At 42.2% G+C, this 26,472-nt stretch overlaps 1 protein-coding gene across 6 annotated transcripts in view; it reads left to right on the forward strand.

Moving 5' to 3' along the window:
- The window catches only part of TRIM2 (tripartite motif containing 2), a 146,102-nt gene that overhangs the window by 93,418 nt on the left and 26,212 nt on the right, over positions 1 to 26,472 (forward strand). For all 6 annotated transcript variants that reach the window (XM_090036429.1, XM_090036426.1, XM_090036431.1 and 3 more), the window contains exons 4-8: positions 6,410 to 6,561; positions 8,115 to 8,295; positions 12,003 to 12,726; positions 23,876 to 23,979; positions 25,221 to 25,388. In XM_090036429.1, the coding sequence (XP_089892555.1) occupies positions 6,410 to 6,561; positions 8,115 to 8,295; positions 12,003 to 12,726; positions 23,876 to 23,979; positions 25,221 to 25,388 (1,329 nt within the window). The remainder of the gene's footprint in view (positions 1 to 6,409; positions 6,562 to 8,114; positions 8,296 to 12,002; positions 12,727 to 23,875; positions 23,980 to 25,220; positions 25,389 to 26,472) is intronic.

Raw genomic sequence — 26,472 nt, forward strand, 5'->3', positions numbered from 1 at the left:
AGTTCACTTCAGGGGTATCTCCATAAAAACCTTCCCCATGAAAACCTTCTCTAATTCAGTTGTTATATGCCTTTGAAAAATTACAGTTTGTACATTCTTAGCAGAGACTTTATTTAGCAGTCAAAATCTATGGAGATTTCACCCCCATGGAGTATGCCATGGTTTCTCTTAGCTTTTACTCTTGCCCAGAATGCACATGTGTCATCCCTGCAGAGAAACCAAGCATATTACAGGCCAGGGCTATAGTGGTGAAGTCAAATGTTTTCTATACTGACTGACCAGCATAATTGTTTGATGTTCCTTAGGAGTTAGGGAGATTATACAGGAAGTACACATTTCAAAATACTTCTTTCTTCTTACTGGCATAATCTCTGCCATGCCTGTGTTTTAGCTTTAGCCAACTGCTCTTCATTAAAGCAAGGATTTTAACTAATCACTGAGTAAACTGCAGATTGTTGGCTGCTTACACAGAACATAAGGGAGATTTGAAATGGGGTTATCCACATGCTGCCAGCACTGTAGCCCATGTATTCTTCCAAGACAGCCTTATAAGATGTTGAAGAATATAGGGAAATGGATTAAGCCTTGTGGGACTCTGAGTGAGGGCTTTGTCAGTTGCTATACAACCTTCTCTGGGTTCAGCCTGAAGGGAAAGATCTGACTTGTGTTAGAAGATTTGTACCTTTGCATCTTCTGGAAGATGCTCCAGGAATATTTTGTGGCAAATAGTATCATCTGCCACAGAAAGGTACATCAGGATGGGTTTGCCTGGGGCTTCCTTCTCTCTGTATGAAAAAGGCATCCAGAAAAACTATGTCTCTCTACCATGCCATGACTACAAAGGATCCAGTTTAATGGCTGCTTTTTATTCTGTTTCATTGTTAGGCTTTTGCTTAGCTGTCTTAGAAAAAGGGGGGTTAATAAGGGGTAACAGGGTGTAGCTTGTGAAGTCTGCAATGTTCATTAATGGGGACTTAAGCACTGAACTGTTGTACATCTTTGGGAGGGGGTGATAAATTTTGTCTATAAAATGGGGGATAAATTGAAGTCTCAAGTGCTCTACCCTCCACAAACAGATGCTACTTCTTCTTCACAGGGGTCTCATTTCTTTTTTTTTCCACTGATAAACCTAACAGCTAAACAGCTATCAACACTAGTAAGGACTGCTATGCTGACTGTTTAGACCAGTTAGCTGATTGGAGTGGATCCCTGGCATCTCATGTTACAGAGAGCACTGAAAGTGAATTTGGCTAGAAGAACATGTTAAGTGATAAATGTGAAACTTGAGAAAAAGATAAGATTATTGGGAGGAGAGCACTGGGTAAATTTGGTGATGTACTTTGGGCATGCTTTTAGGAATGGAGAGACATCCTGCACTGACTCCTCTCTTCCTACTGTTCTTTACATTTTTCTTACAATTTTGGATATTACCTTCTAAGTTCTACCAACATATTTATGTTATCAAGTGGAAAAAAAATATGAGGCATTATCATAATTATTGTCAGACTTTTATTTTTAGATAGAAATTAAAATGTTTTATTGAGAAGAAGTAAATTTAATCCCTCTACTGTTGTTGGATTAAGATCATAAAAATCCCTTTGACTAAAATCAGATAGAGACTGATTTGTGGGGAAGGTCATAATTTGTTCACTGTCCTGAATGCCTGCTTTTAGCTTAACCTACTTTAGTCCTCATAAATTCTATGATCTCCCTTCCAGTTTGATTCTTAATTTAGTCGGCCACATTTTGCTAACCTACATGTATTCTTTTATTTCTCTCTTTCAAACACATTCTTTGATGCAATATATGGGTTTTTTGTGTCCCTCGTGGTAGGTAAAGCTTAGAGTTTTAATGTCAAGCTATTTCCTGTGTTTGAACTATAAATAGGTGCTCACTCACAGTTGCCCAGCATTTACATTTAAAATGAAGATCACTGGTGATATACACTATAAAACCTCTAAATTGGAATCCTATGTCATATCTAGGTACTGAAATCAGAGTTGCTTTATTTTCAAATGTGCTAAACACCCGCAGCACCTACTGAGTAAAGAAGTCTGACTATAAGCCTTAATACAGGTTTGAAAATCTTGGCCTAGGATAAATCAGGCTAGAAAAAGAAGACTTCCTGGATTAGTAGGGGTCAGCCTTTTTGGCAGGTGTGCCATGAGCTAAGTCTATTCCAGTCTATTTTCTCTGCCAGATATGTTGTTTTGTTTTCTGCTCCCTGACTAGTCTGCTGCCCTGCTTTCTGCTACCTCCTCTATTGTCATGTGCCACACGGAGGCTGTCCATGCCACTTGTGGCATGTGCAGTGAGTTGGCCATCCCTGTACTAGATCATCTTATTCACCCTATTGCAAGTGCAGCATATAGAATGTCTTTAGGTTATGACAGAGAAAAATATCAATGTTGAATTAATACTGTAATAGCTTTTATCCAAAAGACCAAAAAAGATGTGATTTGGCAATTTGATAAGTGTAGGTCACTGTCTGGAATGTAAGAATATTTTGTAAGCATACTAGCTGTTCAGCCCTCTAAAGCATCCATTTATTGCTTACAAGAAGTGAGTGATAAAATAACATTCCTTTGTTTCCAGGGTTGTTGCTTATTTATGTATTTTCATTCTTGTGCCCTGTACTATGCTCAGCACCATAAGGCTAGGTGAATAATCCTGTATGTCAGAGTTAACACTTCTAGGAAGGGCTAAAACTAACAAAATGGGTGGTTACTAACAGGCAAGAGTTTTTGGTGTCGGGGGGGAACATTCAGGACACTGGTTCATTTTTAATACAGGAAGAGACCATATTATGCCTCTGATACTGTAGTGCTGGGTTATCAAAGTATGGCTCGTGAGCCAGATCATGCTGTGGTGATGCTTGCTATGATGCAGTATGCACCTGAATTAGCCCTGCATGCAGTGTAGAGCCCAACTTGCATAGGCTGCACATAGTTAGGGTTACCATACATCTGGAATTTTCCAGACATGTCCTCTTTCTTGGCCCCCTGTCCTAGTGTCTGGATGGGTTTTTGAAATGCAAGCTAATGTCCAAGTTTTTACCTCTGATTTCCTCGGCTGGGAGCAGTGGGCAAGGTGATTGGCTGTGGGTGGTCACGTGGTCTGTGTGCAGGCCCTGGCAAACTCCTAGATAAGAGACACAGATTATGTGTGTGTGCACAGGCACACGCACGCACACATGTACACTGCATGGACAGCAGCGCTGAGGGGGCGAGGAGCTGTGGGTTGGGAGTGAGGGGCACCAATGGGGCTGAGGTAGACAGGGGGCTGCAGGTCAGGAGTGCAGGGTGGGCAGGGGCTTGGGAGCGAGAGGCAGAGGCAGGGCATGGGTATAACACTGCTCCCCCAATCATATACCCTTCCCCCCTCTCCTCCTCACAGCCCACCCCCCCTCGCCGTCCCCTGTTCCCCTCCCTTCTGTTGTCTTTTTTGGTACTGGAAATATGGTAACCCTACACGCAGTGCAGGACCGTTCTGGGGTACATGCTGCATGTGGCACTTTTGCTGGATCAGACCTGCACACCAGATCTGGGGCTGGTCCAGATTGGCCCACATACTGCCCCCATGTGCTGGATCCAGTGTGCAGGACCAGTCTGGCCAGGTGCCACACACGTACCACCAGCCCCAAGTGCCATATACCATGTGTCAGGACGGGCACATGCAGCATGTTGCACTTATAGCTGGAGTTGGCATGCCCGCTGCAAGTGTGGGCCAGATCCAGCATGTGGGGCTGGTTTGTGGGTCTGGCCAGTCCCTGTGGTCCAAATGATTTTGATATTCCTGCTGTAGTGTATTTGATTGAACTAAAAACCTATGCAAAGGATTTTGGTCTTTCACTTCCTTGTGTATGACGTTTTTAACTCATTAAGCAATTTAAAACAATCCACGATACAGTAAAGTTTCAGTTCTGCAGCATATAGGGTAAATGTTTTTTAGGATTAAAGTCATTCTGTAAAAATTACCACTACAGTTCAATTTTCTGTAGTATATATTGCTGCCTTCATTCAAATGTGGATATGACCAATGGATGAAAAATTTCCTTACTCTCTAATCACTGAGAGAATTTTCTAGGGACAAAGACTGAGTTTAGGCTAAGTGGAGTCTTAATATAAGTGATCTATTTGTAATGGGCATGTATCTCTGATCCTACAGATAGCAAATTGTGACAGTTAGATCATTGTGCTGCCATATAGTTGGATGGTTTATGGCAGAGTTAGTGGACAGGATTTTCAAAAGTGATTAGTATTGGTTTAACTCTGATCTCATTATAGCCAATGATAAAATGCCCGTTGACTTTAATGGAAGCAGAGTTAGATCAGTGCTAAGTGCTTTAGAATATTTGTTCAATAGGACTGGGGAGGTCTCTTCCATCTGGAAAGTAGAGATTTGGTCAGATGTTTCTGAAGATCCATTGTAAGAACTTCCCAAAAGTAAAATTCACTTTTGCCTCCACAAAAATGCTCTCTTGGCACCCCATTCAGTTACAAAATAAATCAATAGATTCATGTCAATATTTAGAAACACAAAGGAACAAAATATTAAAAGTCTTAGCATATTAAGAGATGCTAGAGAATCTGAGGAAATCAGCTTATCTAGAGGGGACTGACTCTAAGCCTAACGTGTATTAACAGTTAACTTTTTTCTTTCATTTAGCATGAAAATCTCTATATTGAGTCATATCAGAGTAAAAGCTTATTCTGCCAAAATGTTTTACATTCGTCTGAGACAAAGTGGAGAGCTTATATTTAGGCATATACATTTTCTTTAGCGCTCAGCCCCTCTGCCTATACTTATTTATGTGATTCCTAGGTGTTACAATGAGGAGGAAGAAAACTAACTGGGGTAAACTTCTATAAACCAGTAGAAACCAATGGAAAAACTGGAAAATATGAATTGAATTATTCTAGTATTTCAAGTTTATGTCTCAAATACATGTTGCCGCAAATATGCAAGTGTATTATGGTGTTTTAAAATAGAGCAATGCAAAACATTTAATCATTGTATCTGAAGACCAAAGGTATTTAAATCACTACAGAACTTTTTTAAATGTCTTCAGATACAGAAAGCTGACATTGTGACAGTGAGTCAACAGAAAGTTTATGATCATCCAACGAAGACTGTGAAGGTTGTCAAGTAATCTTTGATGTTTGATTTTTTTTTTTTCATTTTGTTTTGTTAATATCAGCACTCTTTGCAAATGTGGATATATTCAAATTTATGACAAGATTCTTTTGGTAAATCTGGTATCTTTTACTAGACCAACTAAAATAGTTGGAAAAATTCTTCTTTGCAAGCTTTTGGGTGCAAATACCGTTTGTCCTGAAGTGTCTGCAGTTGGTCTGTGCTCTTCCTGGATGGACTAGAATAGAAGCCAGAGGCCAGTATGCATGTGAGAATGCCAGTCTGTGACTTTACTTCCCATTGACTTTAATGGAAGCAGAGTTAGATCAGTGCTAAGTGCATTAGAATATCTGTTCAATAGGATGGGGGAGGTCTCTTCCATCTGGAAAGTAGAGGTTTGGTCAGATGCTTCTGAAGATCCATTGTAAGAACTTCCCTAATGTAAAGTTCACCTTTGCCTCCAGTTTAAAATGTGATTCCTAGGTGTTACAATAAGTGAGCATTGGGTGGTTAGTAGGTGCTCAATTTGTTCTGTGGTCGAACCCACTGCTACAGTGGAACAGTCAAAATCTGTGCTGCTAAGAAGACTGTAAATATTTTCCTGGACATGAAACAGTTTGGAACATCTTTTTAAAGTGGAGATCACTACTCAGATCATCTCCTTTATGGGGATCTAATGGTTTAAAGGATTAGTAATGGAATATGGGGTTTCTCCTGTTTTAGGTTATTGGTTCAGCTATGACCCTGGTCATTAGCTGAAAGTCTTGTTTGGTGAATTCAGGCCAGTGTTACACAGATGGTCACATTATGAAAGCTAACCTTTTCTTTGACATGACTGATGAGGGAGGCCAAGGAATGAGTCGGTGCAGAGATAAATGACCTGGTTTCAGAGCCAGTTCATTTCATAGTATAATTGAGATGTTGGCATCTTTTACAGGCTAATGTCAGGGTAATGTTAAGGCTAACTGCTGCAGTCTGTGCTGTATCTGGCATTCAGTTTCCTAGCTGTTGATCTGATCCTGCTTCTGCGAACTAAATTCATTGGAAGCAATTAGGTGTTAAAAAAGAAGTAGCGAATATATCAACTTGTAAGGAACATATCTTAAATTTTAAAGCAGCCCTTTTCATAAACCTTTATACTTTATACATTTTACATCAAGCTACAATCTCAGGGTTTGGATAACATATTCAACATCAGGCTTGGAGCTTAAGAGGTACTTGAAGTGAGCTGCAGCTGCAATGTTAAATTTAGGATTGCTCACTCTTGTTCCAGGTGATGGAATTTTACTGCCAGTCTTGTGAAACAGCCATGTGCCGGGAATGTACAGAAGGAGAACATGCAGAGCACCCTACTGTACCACTGAAGGATGTGGTAGAACAACACAAGGCTTCTCTACAGGTCCAGCTGGATGCTGTCAATAAAAGGTACACAGATTATACTGGTTGTGCCCTAACATACTGCGTGTATGGAAAGTGATTGGTCAAGTTGTCAGTGAAACCACCTTCCAAGTCAGTTTAGCTTGTTCGCACTTTTCCTCCTGGAAAGATGCTAGCATCTCTATCATGGTGACAAGGCAAGATAGGTATGGACTTTTATAGACTAATGAGAGAGAAAAACAGCACAAGCTTTTGTGAACCCAAGTTTGCTTCATCAGATGCTGTGAAAGGATGTGCAGAACGCAGAGTATGAGAAGGAGAGAAAAATGAGTACACAAAAGCCAAGGGAAATGAGAGGGAGGGGGAGGAGAAGAGTGAGAGGGAGGAGGGGGGCAGTGCTAGGAGAGAAAAACAAGTGAGTATTAAACCTGTAGGAACAAAAGGGGTCACAAAAGCTAATCCAGGTAATGAGATAAGAATCCATAGTCCCTTAGCACAATCAATCCAGTCTGTTGTTCATTGGTAAGGATTGTAGTATTAGTTGGTGCATAGTTAGCAAATTGTAGTTTGCAGTGTTCCCAGCATGGTAGTGCTGGGTTTGATGATCATTTCTTAATAAATTGATTTCTTTCACAATTTATGATTGAATTGGGTCCTCAGGAAGGGGAGATACAATTTGCACTGAATTTGTAGACACCTACTTGTACAAGCTTCTTCACCCAGTTCTGAACATGACCCCGTTACCCCAATCCTGGACCCCTTGAGGAGAGCTAGACAGTGACAACCATGCTGAGCTATGTAATGCATTTCTGTTTTGTTTGAGCAACATGGATTTCTTCCTTACCTAGTCCTAGTTGTATAGGAAGAAGGTGAGTGGATATGAAGCTCATGGGTTAAAGCACTGAGACTCAGGACATCTGGGTTCAGTTTTTAGTTTAACAGACTTCCTGTGTTACTCTGAGCAGGTCATTTAATCTACTTCTGGCCTGAATTCTCCATCAGCACAAGCGGGTTAATGATTTCCTACTTCATTGAGGTGATATGAGGTTAAAATCCATAAATGTGTGACCCATTCAGATTCCAATCATACTACAGAGAGAAGGGCCTACCTTTTTTCTGTAACATAGTGGCCAGGTTTTGCATATGCATATCCCTTCTAAGGAAGGTTTTGCATGGCTATATCCCTTCTAAGGAAGGAGATCAAAATGCTAGAGAGAAAAATATTAGGTGTGAGCATTTAGACACCAAATGTACAAATGGTATTCGAGCTCAAAAATATATATGGGAAAATAATAAAAATGTGGCACAGTTCCAATTCCCTAACAGAAACATGAGTTAAGGACAGGAAGCCAATGTCCTATCTCATTGGGAAATAAGGAGAGGTCTAAAATCTTTGCTTAAGGAGGCCATTGACCTAGAACCTCATTCTTGCCTTAGCAAAACTTAATCTTAAAAATTATACCATAACAAAATGGGTAGAATAAATGGCTGAAAAACACTGTCTTTTAAAAGCTGTATGGTGATGGCCTTGTTTCACCACAGGATTTTAACACCAAAGTAATGCCTTGTGAGGCAATTTTTATAATGTATTTCTTCCACAGGCTTCCAGAGATAGATTCTGCACTTCAGTTCATATCTGAAATCATACATCAGTTAACCAATCAAAAGGCTAGCATTGTAGAGGACATTCATTCCACTTTTGATGAACTGCAGAAGACATTAAATGTGCGAAAAAGCGTGCTGCTTATGGAACTGGAAGTGAATTATGGCCTTAAACACAAAGTAAGATGCATGTTCTTTTCAGCTGACATCTGTCAATTTAATAAGTCATTTTTTTATAATGGGTGCATGATTCCAGTAGATTGAATTGTATTACAGGGCCAGATCCATTAAGCGACTTGAGCATCTAAAGAAAGGTGCTGCAGCGCCTAACTTGTGGGTTCCTGGTTCCCCCGCGTGGAATACAGAGGCCTGTGTGTTAGGTAACCTGCTCCCTCCAAAGTGTGGAAGGCACCTCAGAATAGGTCCCAAAACAAGTAGCACCAAGTGGAGAGTTGTTTAAAATCACCAGGCTTAGCAGGAAGCTAGCCAACAGGGAAGCCTTGAAAGCAAAGATCACTCTTAAATTCTATCCCCCAGACACCTTACTCGGGGCTTGTAAACCAGAACCTTCTCCTGACAGTGGGTGCCTATGCTATTGCTTTCACAGAAGTGAGCAGGGCTCAATCTTTTCTTTTACAATATGTCTGCTTTAAAAGGTAGCGGCTATGCGTTTTGTATTAAAAAGTGGTTGGATGAAATACATCCACAGTCCTTGGAGCAGAAACAAGAACCAAAATCTCTCTTTAACTTGGTGAATGCCCTAAATGCTAAAAGATAGCTGTGTTTACATTTTCACTCTCTCTGTGATCCCATGGCTCTTGAATGATTTTCTTTCCAATGACCCAGATTCAACAGGTGGCTTGTAGAGTGCTCCCAGTCAGTCTAGCACAATGTCTTGGTAGTTTGGACACTCCCTTAGGAAGTGGGGAATGTGGGTTTCAATCCTACCAAGCTGAGAGCTTAGCATGAAGCTCTTCCATTTCCTGGGTGAGTGCTTTAACCTTCAGGCCACTGACAGATATGGAAAAAAAAACCAAAATGGTGCTTTACAGGAAGAGGAATTGTGTTTGTTTGACTCGGCTCCACAGCATCCGTATAGATCACATGCTTTAATGGGCCTTTTCAATCAGCTGTTAAAAAAAATTGCCAAAAAACCCTGCTGAAGTGCATGATCTATACAGATGCTGGGTAAGCTGGGTCAAACTAACGTGTTTCCTCCTCTGGGCGTGCATTGTACTTGGTGTGGGGGTGTGCTGAGCCAAAAGTAAAGTGTGTTCCTTTTTCCCCCCCTTCCACATCTGTCAGTAGCCTAGATTATAGGATACAGCTATCACTTTCTCCTCTATGTTGTGTGATTCCCAGGTTTACCCAAAGACCCTTGTCTACCTGATCCTGTCAGTGTGTTCTGAGAACACCCTTAGGCAATTTAGGCAAAGGGATCCTTAGTTTCTAGCCTTGAATAGGCTTAAAAGTTAGCTGTCAAGCTGTTCAACACTGCCATAACAGCTTGACAGAGGTGCTTATGCACATAAACAGGAGTAGACCTTTCAGGCACTAAGTGAACTTTAAGTTAAAAAACTTCAGATCCTGTGGAGTTTGGACATTCCAGAGTTAGACAGCTGCTGATCGGGGGGTTTCAGGATTGAAGATTTAGATATAGTTCAAATTTAGGAGCCTAACTCTTTCACTGGATCTTCTCGAGATCACATTTCATGAGTTTCCAGAAGGGGAGGAGGGACCCTTGCCCTGGACTGGGCAGCAACTGTTATGTTCCAACAGTTACATATGGACAACCTGGGAGTGATACAAATGTAGCAAAACAGCTCCAACTTTAACGCTGTAGGTATGTCTATATGAGCACACTTACTGCACAGTAATTTACGTTACTGCACAATAACTATGGCAACTTATGCCAACTTGGACGTAAATTTGCTACCTGCTTGATGCAGGTAGCAAATTTATGCTCGAGTAGTTACTTTGCAGTAACACACATGTAGATGCATTACTGCTCAGTAATGTGCTCATTACTGTGCTGTAATGCCTGCATGTGTAGACACCAACTTAAAAAACGCTTACTGCACAGTATGTTAGTAAGTGCATGTGTAGACATGCCCAGTTTCATTCAGAGTTAAACTGGGAGCAGTTTTGCTACATTTGTATATCACTTCTAGCTTGTAACAGCTAGAATGTGACACCTGATCAGCAGCTTCTCTTTTGAAATGTTCTTCTTTTGAAACAGCCCAAAATAAGTGTGCGTCAACCCAAGGTACAGCATAATGCTATTCCTATCAATGCATATTTTCAGATTTTTGTGTTAATTTATACTGTCAGGATTTTAAAGTTTCTATGAGGTTTTTTTAAAGCAGAAATTTAGAAACAATTTTGTTTTGAGACGAATATTATTTCCCTGAGGAATGTCAAGCCCAGATATTCCAGTATCATCTTGATAACATACAGTGGGAAAACCAAAACATGAATTGACTATAAGTACACTTGAACAAAAGTGAAATTGTTCACTCTACCTTTGAATTTTATGAGTTTATAATACTGGTTTTTGGAGATTAATACAAGATCTGTCTCATTTACAAGTATTTTTAGATTTAACTCTTTTAGCATCATTTTTGTCTGAGAATATAGGAACTCACAACTAAAAAGGCATACAGATTAATTTACTATATAACTGAAAAAGTAAGTTATTACATGAATACATTTCCCTAATCAGATAACATAAAAAAAGAATGAACAAGATAGAAATAATTTCCATTCTCCAAACTGATTGGCATATGCCTTGCTTTAATGCTTTAAACATGTGTAAAATATTAGTTACGGTAAGGTTGAATAGTTTTGTTCTGTGTGGTGAAAGAAAACAAGTATTTGGAGCATAAAGATTTAAATCTATAATTGTAAATTGTTTTCTCCCAGAGTTATGGTTTGCTACCCTTAATTCAATAATTCCCACATATGGCTTATAGTTATTTTGGGGCTGTTTAATAGCCAGAGTATCAGTTTAACTTTGTATGTCCTAGGACAGGGGTTGGGTGACGTTTCACTGACAGCAGACCACCTCAGTCCTCCTTGGGCCAGGGGCAGCAATTGACAGAGGCAGCCACTAAGTGGTGCATTCCTGTGCAGATGTGCCTGGTGGGTCTGATATAATCTCTTCACAGGCTGGATGTGGCTTACAAGCCATAGGCTGCCAACCCCCATTCTAGAATGAAGATGGGATAGAAAAAAATATGTGCAATTTTGACTCCTGGAAGACATTTTATGTACACCAATTAAGCATTTTGAAAGGGGATTTTGAGATTGCAATTTGGTCCCTTCTGTCTCTAAAATGGTTTGTAATTATGTTACTGTCTGTGCCTGCCAATAGACCATGCTGGCTGTTGAAAGCTGGTGAGCAGACTTCCCTGCCACCACTTCTGCTAGGGGAAGCTCTTTCTTTCTTTCTTTCTTTCTTCTTATGGTTGTAACTCACTCTTCTTGTTCACCATGCTCATGAGTATCTCAATAATGCCTTCCTGTCTTGAGTATAATTTCTACCTACTTTAGTTGTAGAGAAGGGGTTCCCTACAGCTTCCTATATAAATAAGGGGATGACTCAAAAACACCATAATGTCTGTGTGCAGAGCTCATTGCTCATATTGTGTAACAACCAGAGATTGCTCTCAGGCAGAAGGATCAAAGTTCTAACCAGCTCTTTCAGTAGTGCAATCTAGTAGACCTTCAAAAGCCACTGTTCAGAGGTCCAAAATAAGAGGTCCCCATCAAACTGCATGGTTGTGCAGGTTATATAAAGGTGTATATACCTAGGAGTACTTAAAAACTTGATATTGCAAAACCTCATGATAACATCACACTAACCAGGTGTTTTTCATTACATTAAGGTCCTCCAAACACAGCTAGATACCCTTCTAGAAGGACAGGAGAGTATTAAGAGTTGTAGCAACTTTACAGCCCAAGCACTCAATCATGGTACGGAAACTGAAGTTCTACTGGTTAAGAAGCAAATGAGTGACAAGCTGAATGAGCTGGCTGACCGGGACTTCCCATTGCACCCACGTGAAAATGACCAACTGGACTTCATAGTGGAAACCGATGGACTGAAGAAATCCATTCACAATCTGGGCACCATTTTAACCACTAATGCTGTAGCTTCTGAAACAGTTGCCACGGGTGAGGGACTGAGGCAGACTGTTATTGGACAGCCTATGTCAGTTACCATCACAACCAAGGACAAAGATGGGGAGCTCTGTAAATCTGGAAATGCTTACCTCACTGCTGAACTGAGCACACCTGATGGGAGTGTGGCAGATGGAGAAATACTTGACAATAAAAATGGCACTTATGAATTTTTGTATACTGTTCAAAAGGAAGGGGACTTTACTCTGTCACTGAGACTTTATGATCAGCATATCAAGGGCAGTCCATTTAAACTTAAAGTGGTCAGATCTGCAGATGTGTCCCCTACTACTGAAGGCGTTAAGAGGCGTGTTAAATCTCCTGGCAGTGGCCACGTGAAGCAAAAGGCTGTGAAAAGACCAGCTAGTATGTACAGCACTGGAAAAAGAAAAGAGAATCCCATTGAAGATGACTTGATCTTCAGAGTAGGTAAGGAATGCATTTTCTTTGTATTGATTACTTTTATAAGTTCAGATTAGATTAAACTGATACTTTAAAAACATAGTTTACCCATATGTTGAGGGTAAAAGAAAATTTTAAAAAATGCTTTAGAAAGAAGATTAATTTAATTTGGAATTATAAAAGCTAAACCAGATAGGTATATTATGTAGCTTCACCATTGGGCAAGAATTTGGATTTTTTTGTGTGTTTAGCTCTACCTCTGAATTTTATGAGTTTACAGTACTGGTTTTTGGAGATTAATACAAGATCTGTGTCTCATTTACAGATATTTTTAGATTTAACTCTATTTTAACATAATTTAAGTCTGAGAATATAGGAAATCACAACTAAAAGGCATATAGATTAATTTACTGTATAACTGAAAAAATAAGTTATTACATTAATAGATTTTTCTAGTCAAAGTGTATGAAAAAAGAATGAACAAGAGAAATAATTTTCTGTTAAAAATAGGAATGACAGTGTTACATTTAAGAGAATTTGCCAACAAGACAATATGCTGGTTTAGCCAGGCACCAAAGAGCAAACAAATAGTGAAGACTAGAATATATTTAGAACTCTGGCAAAAATACAGGTAGATAAGAGTTGTTATTTGATTAGCCATATCTGTTTGATACATTTATTGGATTTATTTGCATTTCTAATGGACTTATAATATCTAGGCAGAATGTAGACAGTTAGCATTTTTTTTTAAATTTGATTTAACCAATCTGATCTGGTGAGGAGGCCTTAAAGGTGCAGTGAAGAGAAGTAAAATGAGTATGGCAGGAACTGCTCCAAAGCTCCCAGCCTTTTCTAAAGGGAGAGGAAAGAAACAGATTAGCATTGGAAAAGGCTACCTAGAGAAGCTGTGGACTCTCCGTCCTTGGATATTTAGAAAGGCATTTGGCTGGGACGTTTTAGTCAGGGATTATCCTGCCTTGAGCAGGAGGCTGGAGTAGATGACCTTCTGAGGTCCTTTCCAGCCCTACTTTCCTATGATCCCATAGGCAATCAACTAAGCCTGCTACCTCCCTAGCAATATTATTTAGTTTTAGTAAACATCTATCTATTGAACACTACTTATTGGGTTTGCTTTAAATTTAGAAAAGAGATCAACTGAGAATTAAAGATAGAACCTTCAAATAATTTGTTGATAGAGAATAGCCTACAGCTTGAAGGTATATGGGAGCTAACTATAACTCACCCATTCTCTGTTGTATGTGTAACAAGATCCAGCAATGCTCCACTGGCTTCAGGGGGAGGTTACATATACCCACTATCTGAAGAGATGCATTTCATATTTTAACTTGGAAGCTCCTAGTAAAAACGGTGCATTTTTTTCTTTCATGCTTTACTTTAAGAGCACTTTGTTGGCACTCTTAAAGTAATAAATCCTTTAACAAATTGCCTTAAAATTTAAAGGTAAAAATCAGTAGTGGACAAAAAGTGTTTTCAAGATAGAAAGGGATGCAAAAGGGAACGATGCAATGTGCTCTAGATTTAGAGTGGGAGCAGGGTCATCTTTTATAGCCAAGTACAGGAAAGAGCTATTCTAAAATCTTCTTTGATCAGAAAGGGGATAGCCCTATGCAGGGAGAACTTAAGGAGAAACAGCAGTTTTGGCAGGGCCCCTCTTAAAAAGTATAAACAAATCTCCTTCCTCCAAAACTCTTCTGGATATTCACATTTATGCTTTATCAAATATCTACTGCAGCTGTCTATTCCCTTGTAAGATGCAATACATGGATTCTTCACCCTTCCTGGCCAGCCAACAGCAGGTGTGGCAGTGCCAGTCCTGGCTCTGGTTTAGAGCTGGGGCTGGAGCTGCTGCCATCACCACTACCAGCACTACTGCCTGGCCAGACTGAGGCCTGAGTAGCCTTGTGCTCCATGTCCTGGGCCAGAGTGGGACCTGCTACTGGGAGTAAGTGGTGGTGGCAGGGCAGAAACCAGCGGGCAGAGGCAATGGCAGGAAAATGGTGTGGGGGGGCAGCAGCTACAGTCTGAATCCAGGCTGGGGCTGGAGCTGGCATCACAGATTCACAGAAGTTTAAGGCTAGAAGGGACCTTGTGAGATCATCATGTCCAGCACCCCTGCTCCAGGCAGGAAAGGCTGCTGGAGTCAATTAACCCCAGTAAGGTGTGCATCCAGTCTCCTTTTGAAGATCTCCAGGGTAGGTGCCTGCACACCCCTACTGGGAGTCTATTCTAGAGTCTGGTCACACAAACTATAAAGAAGTTTTTCCTTTTATCCAGTCTGAAAACTCCTTTTAAGAGTTTATGACCATTGCTCCTAGTTTACCTCTGGGGCACTTTTGTGTATAGTTTACCTAGCTCCTGATATATTTTTGTAGCCCAGGTATACCAGGGGGGTGAGCCCTGCCCTCCGATGACAGGGGTGGTGGTCAGGCAGGGTGCTGAGGAAGGGGTCAGCTACTAGTGCGGCTTCCTCCCCTCTCTATAGAGCTAGGCCAAAACCAGATACTTAACTATGTACAATTTATTACAAGAATAAATACAGACACTTAATATAAAACAGAATATATACAAGGCTTAACATATATTGCTATATATAATATTCCACAGTTCATATAATACCAAATATGAATCAAATAACTTACAACTTATACAACACAATTAACACATTAGGGATCTTAACCTATATAACCCAAGTAAATTAACAATAATATTTCTTTAAACCTTCACAAATATTGATACCAATATACACATCGTGGCATTAAAACACATCAACCATATAAACCAACTTAAAAAAATACCCCTAGCTATATAGCCCTTAACACAATGACAACCTCAAAACAGGGGGTGCACTCAGGACCTCCCCAAGGGCTTTCCGTGAAGCCCCTCCCCTTTAGGGCCCTGGGACGTGGACACGCCCCTCCCGCAATGGAGGGTGAAGGCAGCAGACCCTCCTCACCTGTGTCAGCCTCCCCTGTGGGGCCCACTTCCCCAGTAACTCATGCTTCCTCTCTGGATAAGTTAAGACTTGTCCTCTGGTGGCTGATCCTGCAAGAGCCTTTCCCCAGCGGCACCTTCAGCTCTTCTCTATGGTGCGGTGCCCCTCACTGGGCACTCAGGGCTCTCTCTCTCTTCTGGGAGCCAAGCCCTTGCAGAGTCTGACTCCCTGGTCTCACACCAGGGTTCTCCCTTTTTCTGGGCCCTGCTCCGGGCACCGGTGCTCTTTTAGTTAAAGGTGGAGCCGCACTGCGGGGCCCTGGACTCTTGGCCTAGGGCTGGGGCTAACATGAGCAGCAGTGATCTGCTTCTGAAGCAGTTTCTCTGTGCACTGACCCACGCACCGGGTAAGGCCCAAGCAGCCGCAAGCTGCTCCCAGGGCAGATTCTCCATGCGCCGACCTGTGTAGCGGGTGAGGCCCAAGCAGCCTCAAGGTGCTCCCAGAGCCAGCTCCCTGTGCATTGATGTGCACTGCTGAAGCTCATTTGAGATCCCACGGATGGCCATCTCTGGAGCTCCCCTCTCCTCACCGTCCCTCGTCATCTCTCCCTAGCCTGATGAGCATGATCCCCTTTTATACTCTTCAGGGGCTCCACCCCCAAAGTTCTCTGGACCTGACTGGCACAGTTCTGATTCAGGTCCAGCTGCTCCTTGCCTCCTCCCTTTGGAAAATGGCATGGTATTGCTTCCCTTTGCTGTCTGCAAACAGCAGACCCTCAAGCCTGGGACTCTACCCAAGCCCTGAAAAGAGTAAGCCTACTATATTTGTAAGCTACCACCAAAGTCCCTTGAAGTTTTCTCTTTTCTGAGCTGAACATTCCCATATCTCTCAGCCTTTCCTAGTATGGTTTGCTCTTCAGGCCTCTAATCATATGAGCGCCTCTTCTCTGGGCTCTCTCAAGCTTTTCCACATCCTTCTTGAAGTGTAGCACCCAGAACTGGACAGAGTACTCCAGCTGCAACCTCACCAGTGCTGCTTGGGAGAGTGGGATAATAACTTCCTTTGTTTTGCTTGAGATGCATTGGTTGATGCTTGCCAGCATATTGTTTGCTCTGCTAACTGTAGCATCACACTGGTGGCTCATGTTCATTTTATGGTCAATTATGACCCCCCAGGTCCCTTTCAGATGTGGTGCTAGCTAGCGTAGCACCACCAAGCCTGTAAGTTTGTTTTGGATTTTTCCTCCTCAGATGGAGCATTTTACAATTCTCAGTGTTGAACAGCATGTGGTTCTGGTCTTCCCATCTAACAAATTTCTCTCGGTCTGCCTGCATTTGTCAGCCTGCCCTGAGGCATGGCCACACTACCCCAAAGTCATCAGCAAACTTTGCCAGTGTGCTTTTCACCCCCACATCCAGATCATTGATGTAGATGTTGAAAAGCACTGGTCCAAGTACCGAACCTAGGGGGACCCCACTGACTACCTTCCACCAGGTTGATACAGATCTGTCTATTAGTACTCTCTGGGTCCAGCTCAGCAGCCACTTTCCCACTCATCTGACCATTGAATTGTTGAGTCCCCTAGTTTTACCTTGAGAGCCTCATGGGACACCAAGTCAAAGGCCTTCCTAAAGTCCAAGTAAATGATGTCAACCTCATCTCCCTTATCCAGGTGGTGAGTAACCTGGTCATAGAAGGACATGAGGTTAGTTGGACATGACCTACTCGTGACAAAGCCATGCTGGCTGTTATTCATAATTTTGCCTTCTACTAGCTTATTGTACATAGAGTCCTTCTCCTGGGGGATTTGTCCTGGGATTGTGGTCAGGCTGATCAGCCTGTAGTTCCCTGGGTCCTCTCTTCTCTTTTTGAAGATGGGCACAACATTGGCCCTCTTCCAATCTTCTGGTTCCTCTCTTGGCAGCCATGAATTCTCATATAGGTTCACCAATGGTCCTGGGACAACCTTGGCTAGTTTGTTTAGCACTCTTAAATGAAGTTCATCAAGTCCTGCTGACTTATAGATGCCCAGCCTCTCTAGCTGTTCTTTCACAAGCTCTACATTGACTGTTAGTAAGTGATCATCCCTACTGCAACTATTTTGCATCATATTTGCATTTAGGAGGCTGTCACTCTTAGACTGGTGGAATACAGATGTGAAGTACTTGTTCAAGAGTTCAGGTTTCTCCTTGGTGTTGATAATCAGATGTCCAGATGCATTGAGCAGCGGTCACACATTTCCACTGGTTTTCCTTCTGTTACCTATGTACCTATAGAAGGACTTCTTATTGTCCATGAGTTCAGTTGCTAACCTGAATTTGGTCACCACTTTTGCTTTTCTAATCCACCACCTACAGGTGTGGGCCAATCTTATGTAGTTCTCCTTAGGGCCTATTCCTAGCTTCCATCATCATTAAGCCTCCCTTTTCTTTTTTCAGAAGATCTGTGACTTCCCTGTTGAGCCAGATGACCTCCTGGCCCTTGTGCCACCTTTTTTGCGTACAGGTATGGACAACTTCTGTGCACTGAGGATCGTATCCTCGAGGAATGACCACTCTTCGTCCACACTCTACTTACTAAAGCCCTTAGCTTAAAGTCAAATTTCTACCTTACTGACTTTTCCCCAGCCCTACAACAGGCAATGAAAGTGATAGTGTTGTGGTCACTGTTGCCTAGGTTACCCTCTATCTTCAGATCAGTCACCAGGTCATCCCTCTTGGCCAAGCCTAAATCTAGGAGGGCAGTTCCTCTGGTTGGCCCATATACTTCCTGAGACAGGTACAGCTTGTTGACACAAGTCAGGAATCAATGTGACCAGTCAGATCTGGCCGAGTGTTCTTCACAGGAGATATCTGGGTAGTTAAAGTTGCCCATGATGACCATATCCTGTGGTCTCGCAGCCTCTTCCAGCCTCTTCCAAATCTAGCTCCTCATCTTGATTTGGAGATCTGTAATATATTCCAAAGTTAGGTCCCTTTTGCCATGACTCCCCTGTATCTTGACCCAGAGGGTCTCAAGTCACCCTTCCTTAATACCAATTCATGTTGTCACATTGAGGGAGCTCCATTCCCACAGCTCATGCTGTAGTGTCCTTCCTGTCATCTCCTATTGTAATGGTTGTTTGTTTATTGTCCCCTGGGATTGCTCTGCCCATTGTCCTCCATCCCTTGGCAATCTTAGTTTAAAGCTCTGTCAAGGAGGTCTGCTATCCTGGCCAAGAAAAGGACCTTCCCCTTTGGTTTGAGGTGGATACCATCCCTTCCCAGAAGACCTCTGTCTCTGAAGTGTGTGCTGTGGTCCAGGAAGCCAAAAACATCTTGGTAGCACCAGGGCTGTCCCTGGCGGGGTTGCGAATTGTGGCAACCACACTTTGAAGGGCCCCACAGAGCCAGGTGGAGAGGCCACAGCTGATGTTTAGTCCACCCTCCCTCCCAGCAGGTTGGATGTCTCTTTGTTTGTTCCGGCTGGAAGTAATGGCTGCCACCTCTCCCACTGTGTCCAGTGTGCTGGGGCTTTCACTCCCCAGCATAAGTGTGCTGTGGGATGGGGAGAGGGGCCCTGTACAAGCTGCTTTGCCCCAAGCCCTGCGCCCTCCTGGGATCCTCTCTGGGTAGCACCATTGCCAGAGCCTTCGGTTCACCTCTTTTGATACATCTGTCTCTCCTAGGCCCACGGCCTGCAACCAGGAGGATGGATGAGAAAGCTACCTGTTCCCCCAACCCCTTAAGCTCAACCCCCAGAACCGTGTAGTCACTCATGACCCAGCCAGGATTGCTTAAAAGCTGCAGTGCCTGCCTGCCCCCCTTTACCTTGCTTGTATTCAAATCCAAGACTAAGGGCTTTCCCCTCATGTTCAACAGAGGGAAAAACCTTGTCTGTGATTCAAGTAAATATAGGAATAGGTGGGATAGAATCTGTCCCTACAAGTGTTTTTCAGACTATGGCAACAAGTGTGTCATCGAGATACATAGCTATAAACACACCATTAAACAGCTACCGGCAATCTTAGTGATATTGAACTATCACGCTCAAGTAGTTTTATTGCCATGAATATAATTACAATATTTCCAAAGCTATAAAAATGAAATGATTACATTTATTGTGTGATAAGATGAAAATACCTTATTTCTAAAACCAAATCATTAAAAGAGGGTGCTGCAACTGCAGCTATCATTTGTGTATGTCTGCACAGACTGATCCTTGATGGGTTCCCCAGACTCTTCCCTCCTACACCCTGTCTTCTGATTTCCAAGTTCCTTGAGTGTTACTGCAGAATTAAGTACACTCCACCTGCTTTCTTCTCCAGGGACTGAGCATAGGTTGGAAGGGTTGGGAAAAAGGTAGCCCAATTGTCTCTGGGTCTGACTGCTTAAGAAGCACCAGGGCATCATCAGCCTATTAATATTGAAAACAGTTGGATCTATTTAATGTTTGTCTTCAGTTCTGTGGGGTAAAATCTCCAAAGAACTGGTGGTCTCAATGTGTGTCCAGGGTGCACTGAAGAAGAAGGACAGCATCTTTACAGCTACTGACAGACGTTCATTTAAAGGCACAAGGGGATCTGATCCCGCATCCCAACAATCATGCCTCCTGCCATGCCACATCGATATAGCAGGATGTGAAATCTGGGAATCAGAGAGCAGCCCCCAATTTTGTGTAACTTCTAGTGGAAAGGGAACCTGGAATCATAATCCCAGGCTCTCCCTGCCCTGGCAAGCTGAAAGCCAGATGCCTGATAATAAGCTAATTTTTGGCTGGTTCCAGGACTACACAGGGCTCCAACCAGCTCCAGTTCTGTCTCCAGAGCCAAGCAATGATCAGATAATGGTCATCCAGCTCTGGGGACCACATCAGGGCCAGCTGGAACTCCGGTGCAATCCTGGAGCCAGCTGACAGTCACTTAACTCTGCCATTGGTTCAAGTTAAGGTTGTGATGGAAACCAGCCACAAAATGTGGAATTCATGTTACAAAAAATGTGGAATCATTAATTCCCTTAACGTGTGGCCAGGCTAGTATTTAAGATGTGATTAACAGATTAATTATGCCTTATGTGTAATGTCTGCCAGGGGCCTATTGGACAATATTCATGGTAGAGTTTATCTTGTAAAAAGAGGATTTATGAGCTAAATAAGTTCCTTGGATGAGGTGTCACCCCTACTTTTTTGATCCTACAGTGTATTTGGTGAAAGTTCTGGGTTGCTCATTTTCTTGTTGATTGTACATTAGAAAATTAGCTGAAGCTAGGTGCCATTTTCTTCCTGCTGGAAAATTCACTCCAGTACAGAAACACCATAGAAAGTCCTGCCTGCCACTCAAGGGTTTAATAACTGCCAAGTGCCTCACACAGACCCTCTGCTCCGGGCTGAATTTCACTCTCTGTAAACTCTGGCAATAAACTACCATTCATAAATTCTGTTGGGAACTATAGCTGTGACATTCCTGAACAATGTCCACTGTTTTGTTCTCCTAATGTATATTTACAAGGTCCCACTGAAGAGCACTCTGACTAGCCCTTTATGTAACTCTGAGTTATCTTTAAAATCAAGGAATTTTCATTTTAGAGAATGTTCTTCTTGAGGAAAAGATTTTGCATTCTGTAAAGTTCATGTTAGTTGTTTCCAGATGCTCTAACTTATGCCTCCTCTTTTTATGACAAATGCTTTCCCTCTTCCATCAGTAGTAAGGGGAATGCTTCTCACTTTTCACCCACTTCTTTTGGCTGGAGGGCACAAAGGGAAGTTATCATTAACATATGCAGGAAGAAAATTACTGGGTCAGCATGCATGCCCATGGGTATAGCTCATTAAACGAATACACAGAAATGACTCAAGTCTGGGTAGCATAACTCAGATATAGCTTGCTTTCCCCCTATCATTTATTTTCCCTTTGCAATGCAAAAATTATGAGAAGTATGCATCTCATTGAGAAGATGTAAGTACCCTGCAGTCACAAGAGCAGGCTGAGAAAGAAAGGAATATATTTTCAGCACAAACTCCAGGGCAATTAAGTGCTCTTTTTAATCAATAACGGAAACTGTGAATCCAATCCCCACCACTTGAGCAGAAAGAGTGACTGAGTGGAGGAAAGGCATATCTCTTAAACATGCATCACTAATGAAAGTTAAAGGCAAAGTAGGGCTAATGCATCACTCTTATATCCAGAATCACAATCAAACATTTTAATAATTGTACTACAGGATATCTGTGGCTAAAACTGAAGCTATAGCTTTCAAATTAAGATTATATATTGAAACATATAGTGTGTGGGATATGCAGTCAATGATTTCTTGTAAAATACTTTCCCAGATAAAATAGCATTATGGTCAGGTTTTAGTAAACTGCACAGTTCAGGGGTGTCCAACCTTTTTGAATGTGGGGCTAGATCATGAACTTTTTATTACCCAGGGGGCCAGTGAGCCATATTCAAACACCCTCTGTCCTGGGCCAGAGACCCGCCTGTGTAGCTGTACTGCACCTGCCTGTTACTGTAAGGTTCATGATAGCTCCTGGTGGGCAGGGGCAGGAGGGACCCATTCTGCATCCAGCCAGCTACTGCCCCAGAGACTGAAGGGGAGAAATAAATAGCTCCACATCTCCATCCCGCAAGCAGTACAGCCCCATGAGCCGGTGCTGCCTGAGGGGGGACTGGAGCGAGGCGGCTGCTGCACCACAGCCTCTCACCTGCCCACCTGCACGACCCCGCTCACCATGGTGCCCAGCCACCTGTGCATGCATCCCCAGTGGCCTCAGCACTGTGCACCCAGAGCACGGGGTCCAGCAGACACCGGCTCCCGCCACTTTGCCCCGCAGAGGTCACACCAGGACCTTACCTGTTGATGCCCCTCATGCTGGCTTCCCACATGCTGCTGGGAATGGGAGGAGGCCGGCCAGGTCGGCACCAGCCAATAGAAGTGGCGGCGGAGCCATGTGCCACTCGGGATTGACTGGTGCAGGCAGGAGGAAAATGCAGCTGAGCCCCTGCCGCTCTGGCTGGGCTCGTCTTGTCCCAAGGGGCGCATGGCTCTGCTGCCGCTTCTGCTGGCCAGTGCAGACCTGGCTGGGCTCCTCACACCCCCAGCAGCTTGTGGAAAGCTGGTTTCAGCCGCATGCTGCTCCGGATGGGACGGACCCAGCCAGGTCAGCACCAGTCAGGAAAAGCAGCATGCAGCTGAAGTCGGCTTCCCACGTGCTGCTGGGGAATGTCTCAAAGAGTGTGTCTACACAAGCATTTTAATGTGCAGTAGTCTATTTTAATGTGCATTAAAGTGTTGCATAAAAAACTGTGCTAATATGCTAATGTAAAATAAAATAGGCCACTGAGCATTAAGCATTGCTAAAATAGTGTGCAATTTCGCTACTCTGCATTAGGGCACCCTAATGTGCATTTTATGTAGTACTTTGCATTGGAGGTACTAAATGCAATGCTTATTAGGAAAAGCGCATGAATGCACATGTAGACACATCCAAAATGGAAAACAAACAACTGAGGCACCCAGATTTAGTGAATGCTGTTGAAAGCTCCTGCTTTCAAACACTTGTTGCACTACAGGAACTATTTTTTATGTTTAATATGTATACTACAGTAGCATTCTGAGGTCCCCATCTGGATCACATCCCCATTGTATAAGATATTGTACAAACCTTTAACAAAGCTCAGTCTCTGCCTCAGAGTTTTCAATAGAAGGAACATCTACATATTATAAGTTGAAAGTTATGTATACAGGTAACTTGCCAAGTTTCCCCATTCCCCAGGAAAGCATAAAAAGCTTCTCTCGAGCACTCTCATGTATCTAAACTTTGTTTTATTAGCTGAAGCAATGTTAAAAAAAATGGATGAGCTTAGGCCACTAACACTACATATTCATCTATGTACCCAGATTCTTATTTTAGTGCCTTTCACTTAGTATGTGAATATCATACCAGTCTCATTCCCTTCTGGGCATAATGAAGCCAAATAGCCATCCTGTAGAAAGTATTTTGTTTATTGTCACAGAAAAGCAGCAGACGCAGCTGTTTCTGAAAGGCAAAAGGGATTCCTGCTTTGATGGGGCTAAAGAATGATGCTGTTCTTTTTCAGAACTGTTGTTCCATGAGTTAATTTTGATTGAGGAAAGGAACAATTTACCAAGGAAAGCAAGAACAAAGAACAAATATGCTGAGATCAAAACCCTTAGTTGATTAGATGTATATAACCTCACTTGTGTATTTCATGTCCAATTCTAGGTACCAAAGGAAGAAACAAAGGGGAATTCACAAACCTTCAGGGGGTAGCTGCATCTACAAATGGAAAAATATTAATAGCAGACAGTAACAACCAGTGCGTGCAGGTATGATAATTTGCCATATTTAGTATTTGACTTTAGTAGAGACAAGTTTTGGAAGATTCAAGTACGGATAGAAAATATAAAGGAAGCCCACCATGTGCAACGCCCATGGTTGGTCATTCTGGTTTCTTGAGGTAACCAGTATCTGGTTCAGATCAATTAGCAGATTTGCAAACATGGTTTCCCTTTTTAATATATTTGAATGTAAAGAAAAGACCAATCAGGAAAGTGATATTAGAAAAGTGTGTCTTATTTGCAAGTATGACTTGGCATTACAACTTTATCGTTTCTGTATTTCCACACAAAGCAGAATTAAGTGTCCAAACATCCAGTTTCATAAGCTGACCTCTGAGGAAAAACAAAATGTAGGTGTCATTTCAAATGACTTTTAGTCTTCTTAATTTACTTTCCTCTCTGATTTTAAAATGGAAACATTAATTTCTATAGCAGCAGGCCCCATGATGTCTATTTCTTGCCTTTAGGTATTAGGCTTCAGTTTCCTGTGTGAAAATCAAGCTATGTCGCCCCCTACTGCCTTCTATCATATGTCATTTTCACTATTAAGGACTTGTCTGCTCTATTTGGACAGCATGTATGGTTGGAGATAAATGGACCCTTGCTTTCATTTTGTCAACTTTTCACTAGTGGCTGCTAAATGTGCTCTCACATTTAATTATTTACAGCCACAAGTGGAATTTCAATATCTAATTACCTGGCTTGGAAACAGGTAGGGTAAATTCTGAGAGATGTTAATCGTCTCTCAGGGATGCCGAACTTTATCTTCTAAATTAGGTAACTTGATTTAATTGTTGAAATTCTGTTCTAGGTTCTATTCCCATCTCTTTCACAGACTTCCCGTATGACCTTGACCAAATCACTGTGTGCTTCAGGTTCCTCATTTATAATATGGGAATAACAATGCTTCCTTCCAACTACCTCAGAGGGACACTGTAAAGGTTAATTCACTTATGTTGGTAAAACACTTTGAGATCTTTGAAAAAATGGTGCTATATAAGTGCAAAGCACATATTTATTATCAAGTTAGTGTCTAGGTTGAGGATTTTCTATAACTTGAGCCTATAGCTTTCAAACATAGGCTATAACAGTGCTTCATATTTACAGTCCTCTATCTGGCCATAATATTTCTATGGTTTACCTATCTTGCTGTTTCCCAAGTGCCAAGAACTAGATTAATGTGATTATGGAGAATTACTTCAAACATAAATGTAATTTTTTTATCACAGATATTTTCCAACGATGGCCAGTTCAAAAGTCGTTTTGGTATACGAGGAAGATCTCCTGGCCAGTTACAGCGTCCCACGGGAGTAGCTGTACATCCAAGTGGTGACATCATTATTGCAGATTATGACAACAAATGGGTCAGCATATTTTCATCAGATGGGAAATTTAAGGTAAGACTACAATATCGATACTCTTGAGTGTGGAGCAGCTTATTGAGAAAGAGATTAATAACGTCTGTTTAGTTTCAAGAACAAAAATTAAATATATGAAACTGATTAAAAATGCAGTCTTTCTGTGGAACTCCATGATGATAAAGTACCTAAAACCAAGGGAAAAGCCAATATTGTGATACTAATAGTGTATTAAATAGGAATGATATAGTTTAATTAATAAAATTCTCTTTCACTGGATTCTGTACCATAACTTAATTGTAAAACAGCCAAAATAATTAAGTCCAATTCAAAACAGTTCAGTATACGTTGTGTCATAAAGTGGGCTGCGGTATTTCATTATGGGGAGGGTAGCTTCCAAATATAACTATTTAATAACCATACATGCTAGGCATGGTACACCCCTGTGCCTGGCAACTGGTGCCGACCAGGGAAGGGGAAGAGTGGGTGGGAGGATCCCCTGTGGCAAAACTTGCCAACTGGTGAGTGGCTACACTGCTCCTGAAAGCAGCCATGACACTCCTGGAAGTGGTTGCGGCACTTCCAGAAACAGTCACAGCCTACATCCAGTGCTCACGCTCCCTGGCCGGCACTTGCAGGGGTGGGGGCACAGGCGCTCCTGCCTGTCCCCCCTGCCCGTCACCTGAGCAAGGAGTGCAGCCTGACAGGGGATGCACCGGCGCTCTCAGGGCATTCATGTGCACCCCTGTGCACCCCCTACGCATCACCACTGCTCCTGTAGCTGGGAGCCCAGTCAGCTGATGGTGCTCCTAGCTGCAAGGGAGACCATGCTACATGTGCGAATTTAAGCTTAGTAGTGACCAGCTATAAAGTTAGTACACATTTTTAGGTCTAAATTTATAGCTCGTTGAAGCTTTTTATTGCGTGATAGCTACTATGCATGTGTAGCTGGTATGAAGGTAATTGCACAATTAACCAGTGAATTGCACGATACCTCTAATGTGTCTAGGTCACTGGGAGGACAGAAAATGAACAATTGGCCCCTCTAAGTATGGCATAAAGGTCAGCAAAGCAAGTAATTCATTCACTTTCCTATTGGCAACTGGTGAAAAGAAGGCAAAGC

The sequence above is a fragment of the Crocodylus siamensis genome, chromosome 2 (assembly GCF_052110815.1).
Source record: "Crocodylus siamensis isolate JL-2025a chromosome 2, ASM5211081v1, whole genome shotgun sequence".
NCBI lineage: Eukaryota > Metazoa > Chordata > Crocodylia > Crocodylidae > Crocodylus > Crocodylus siamensis.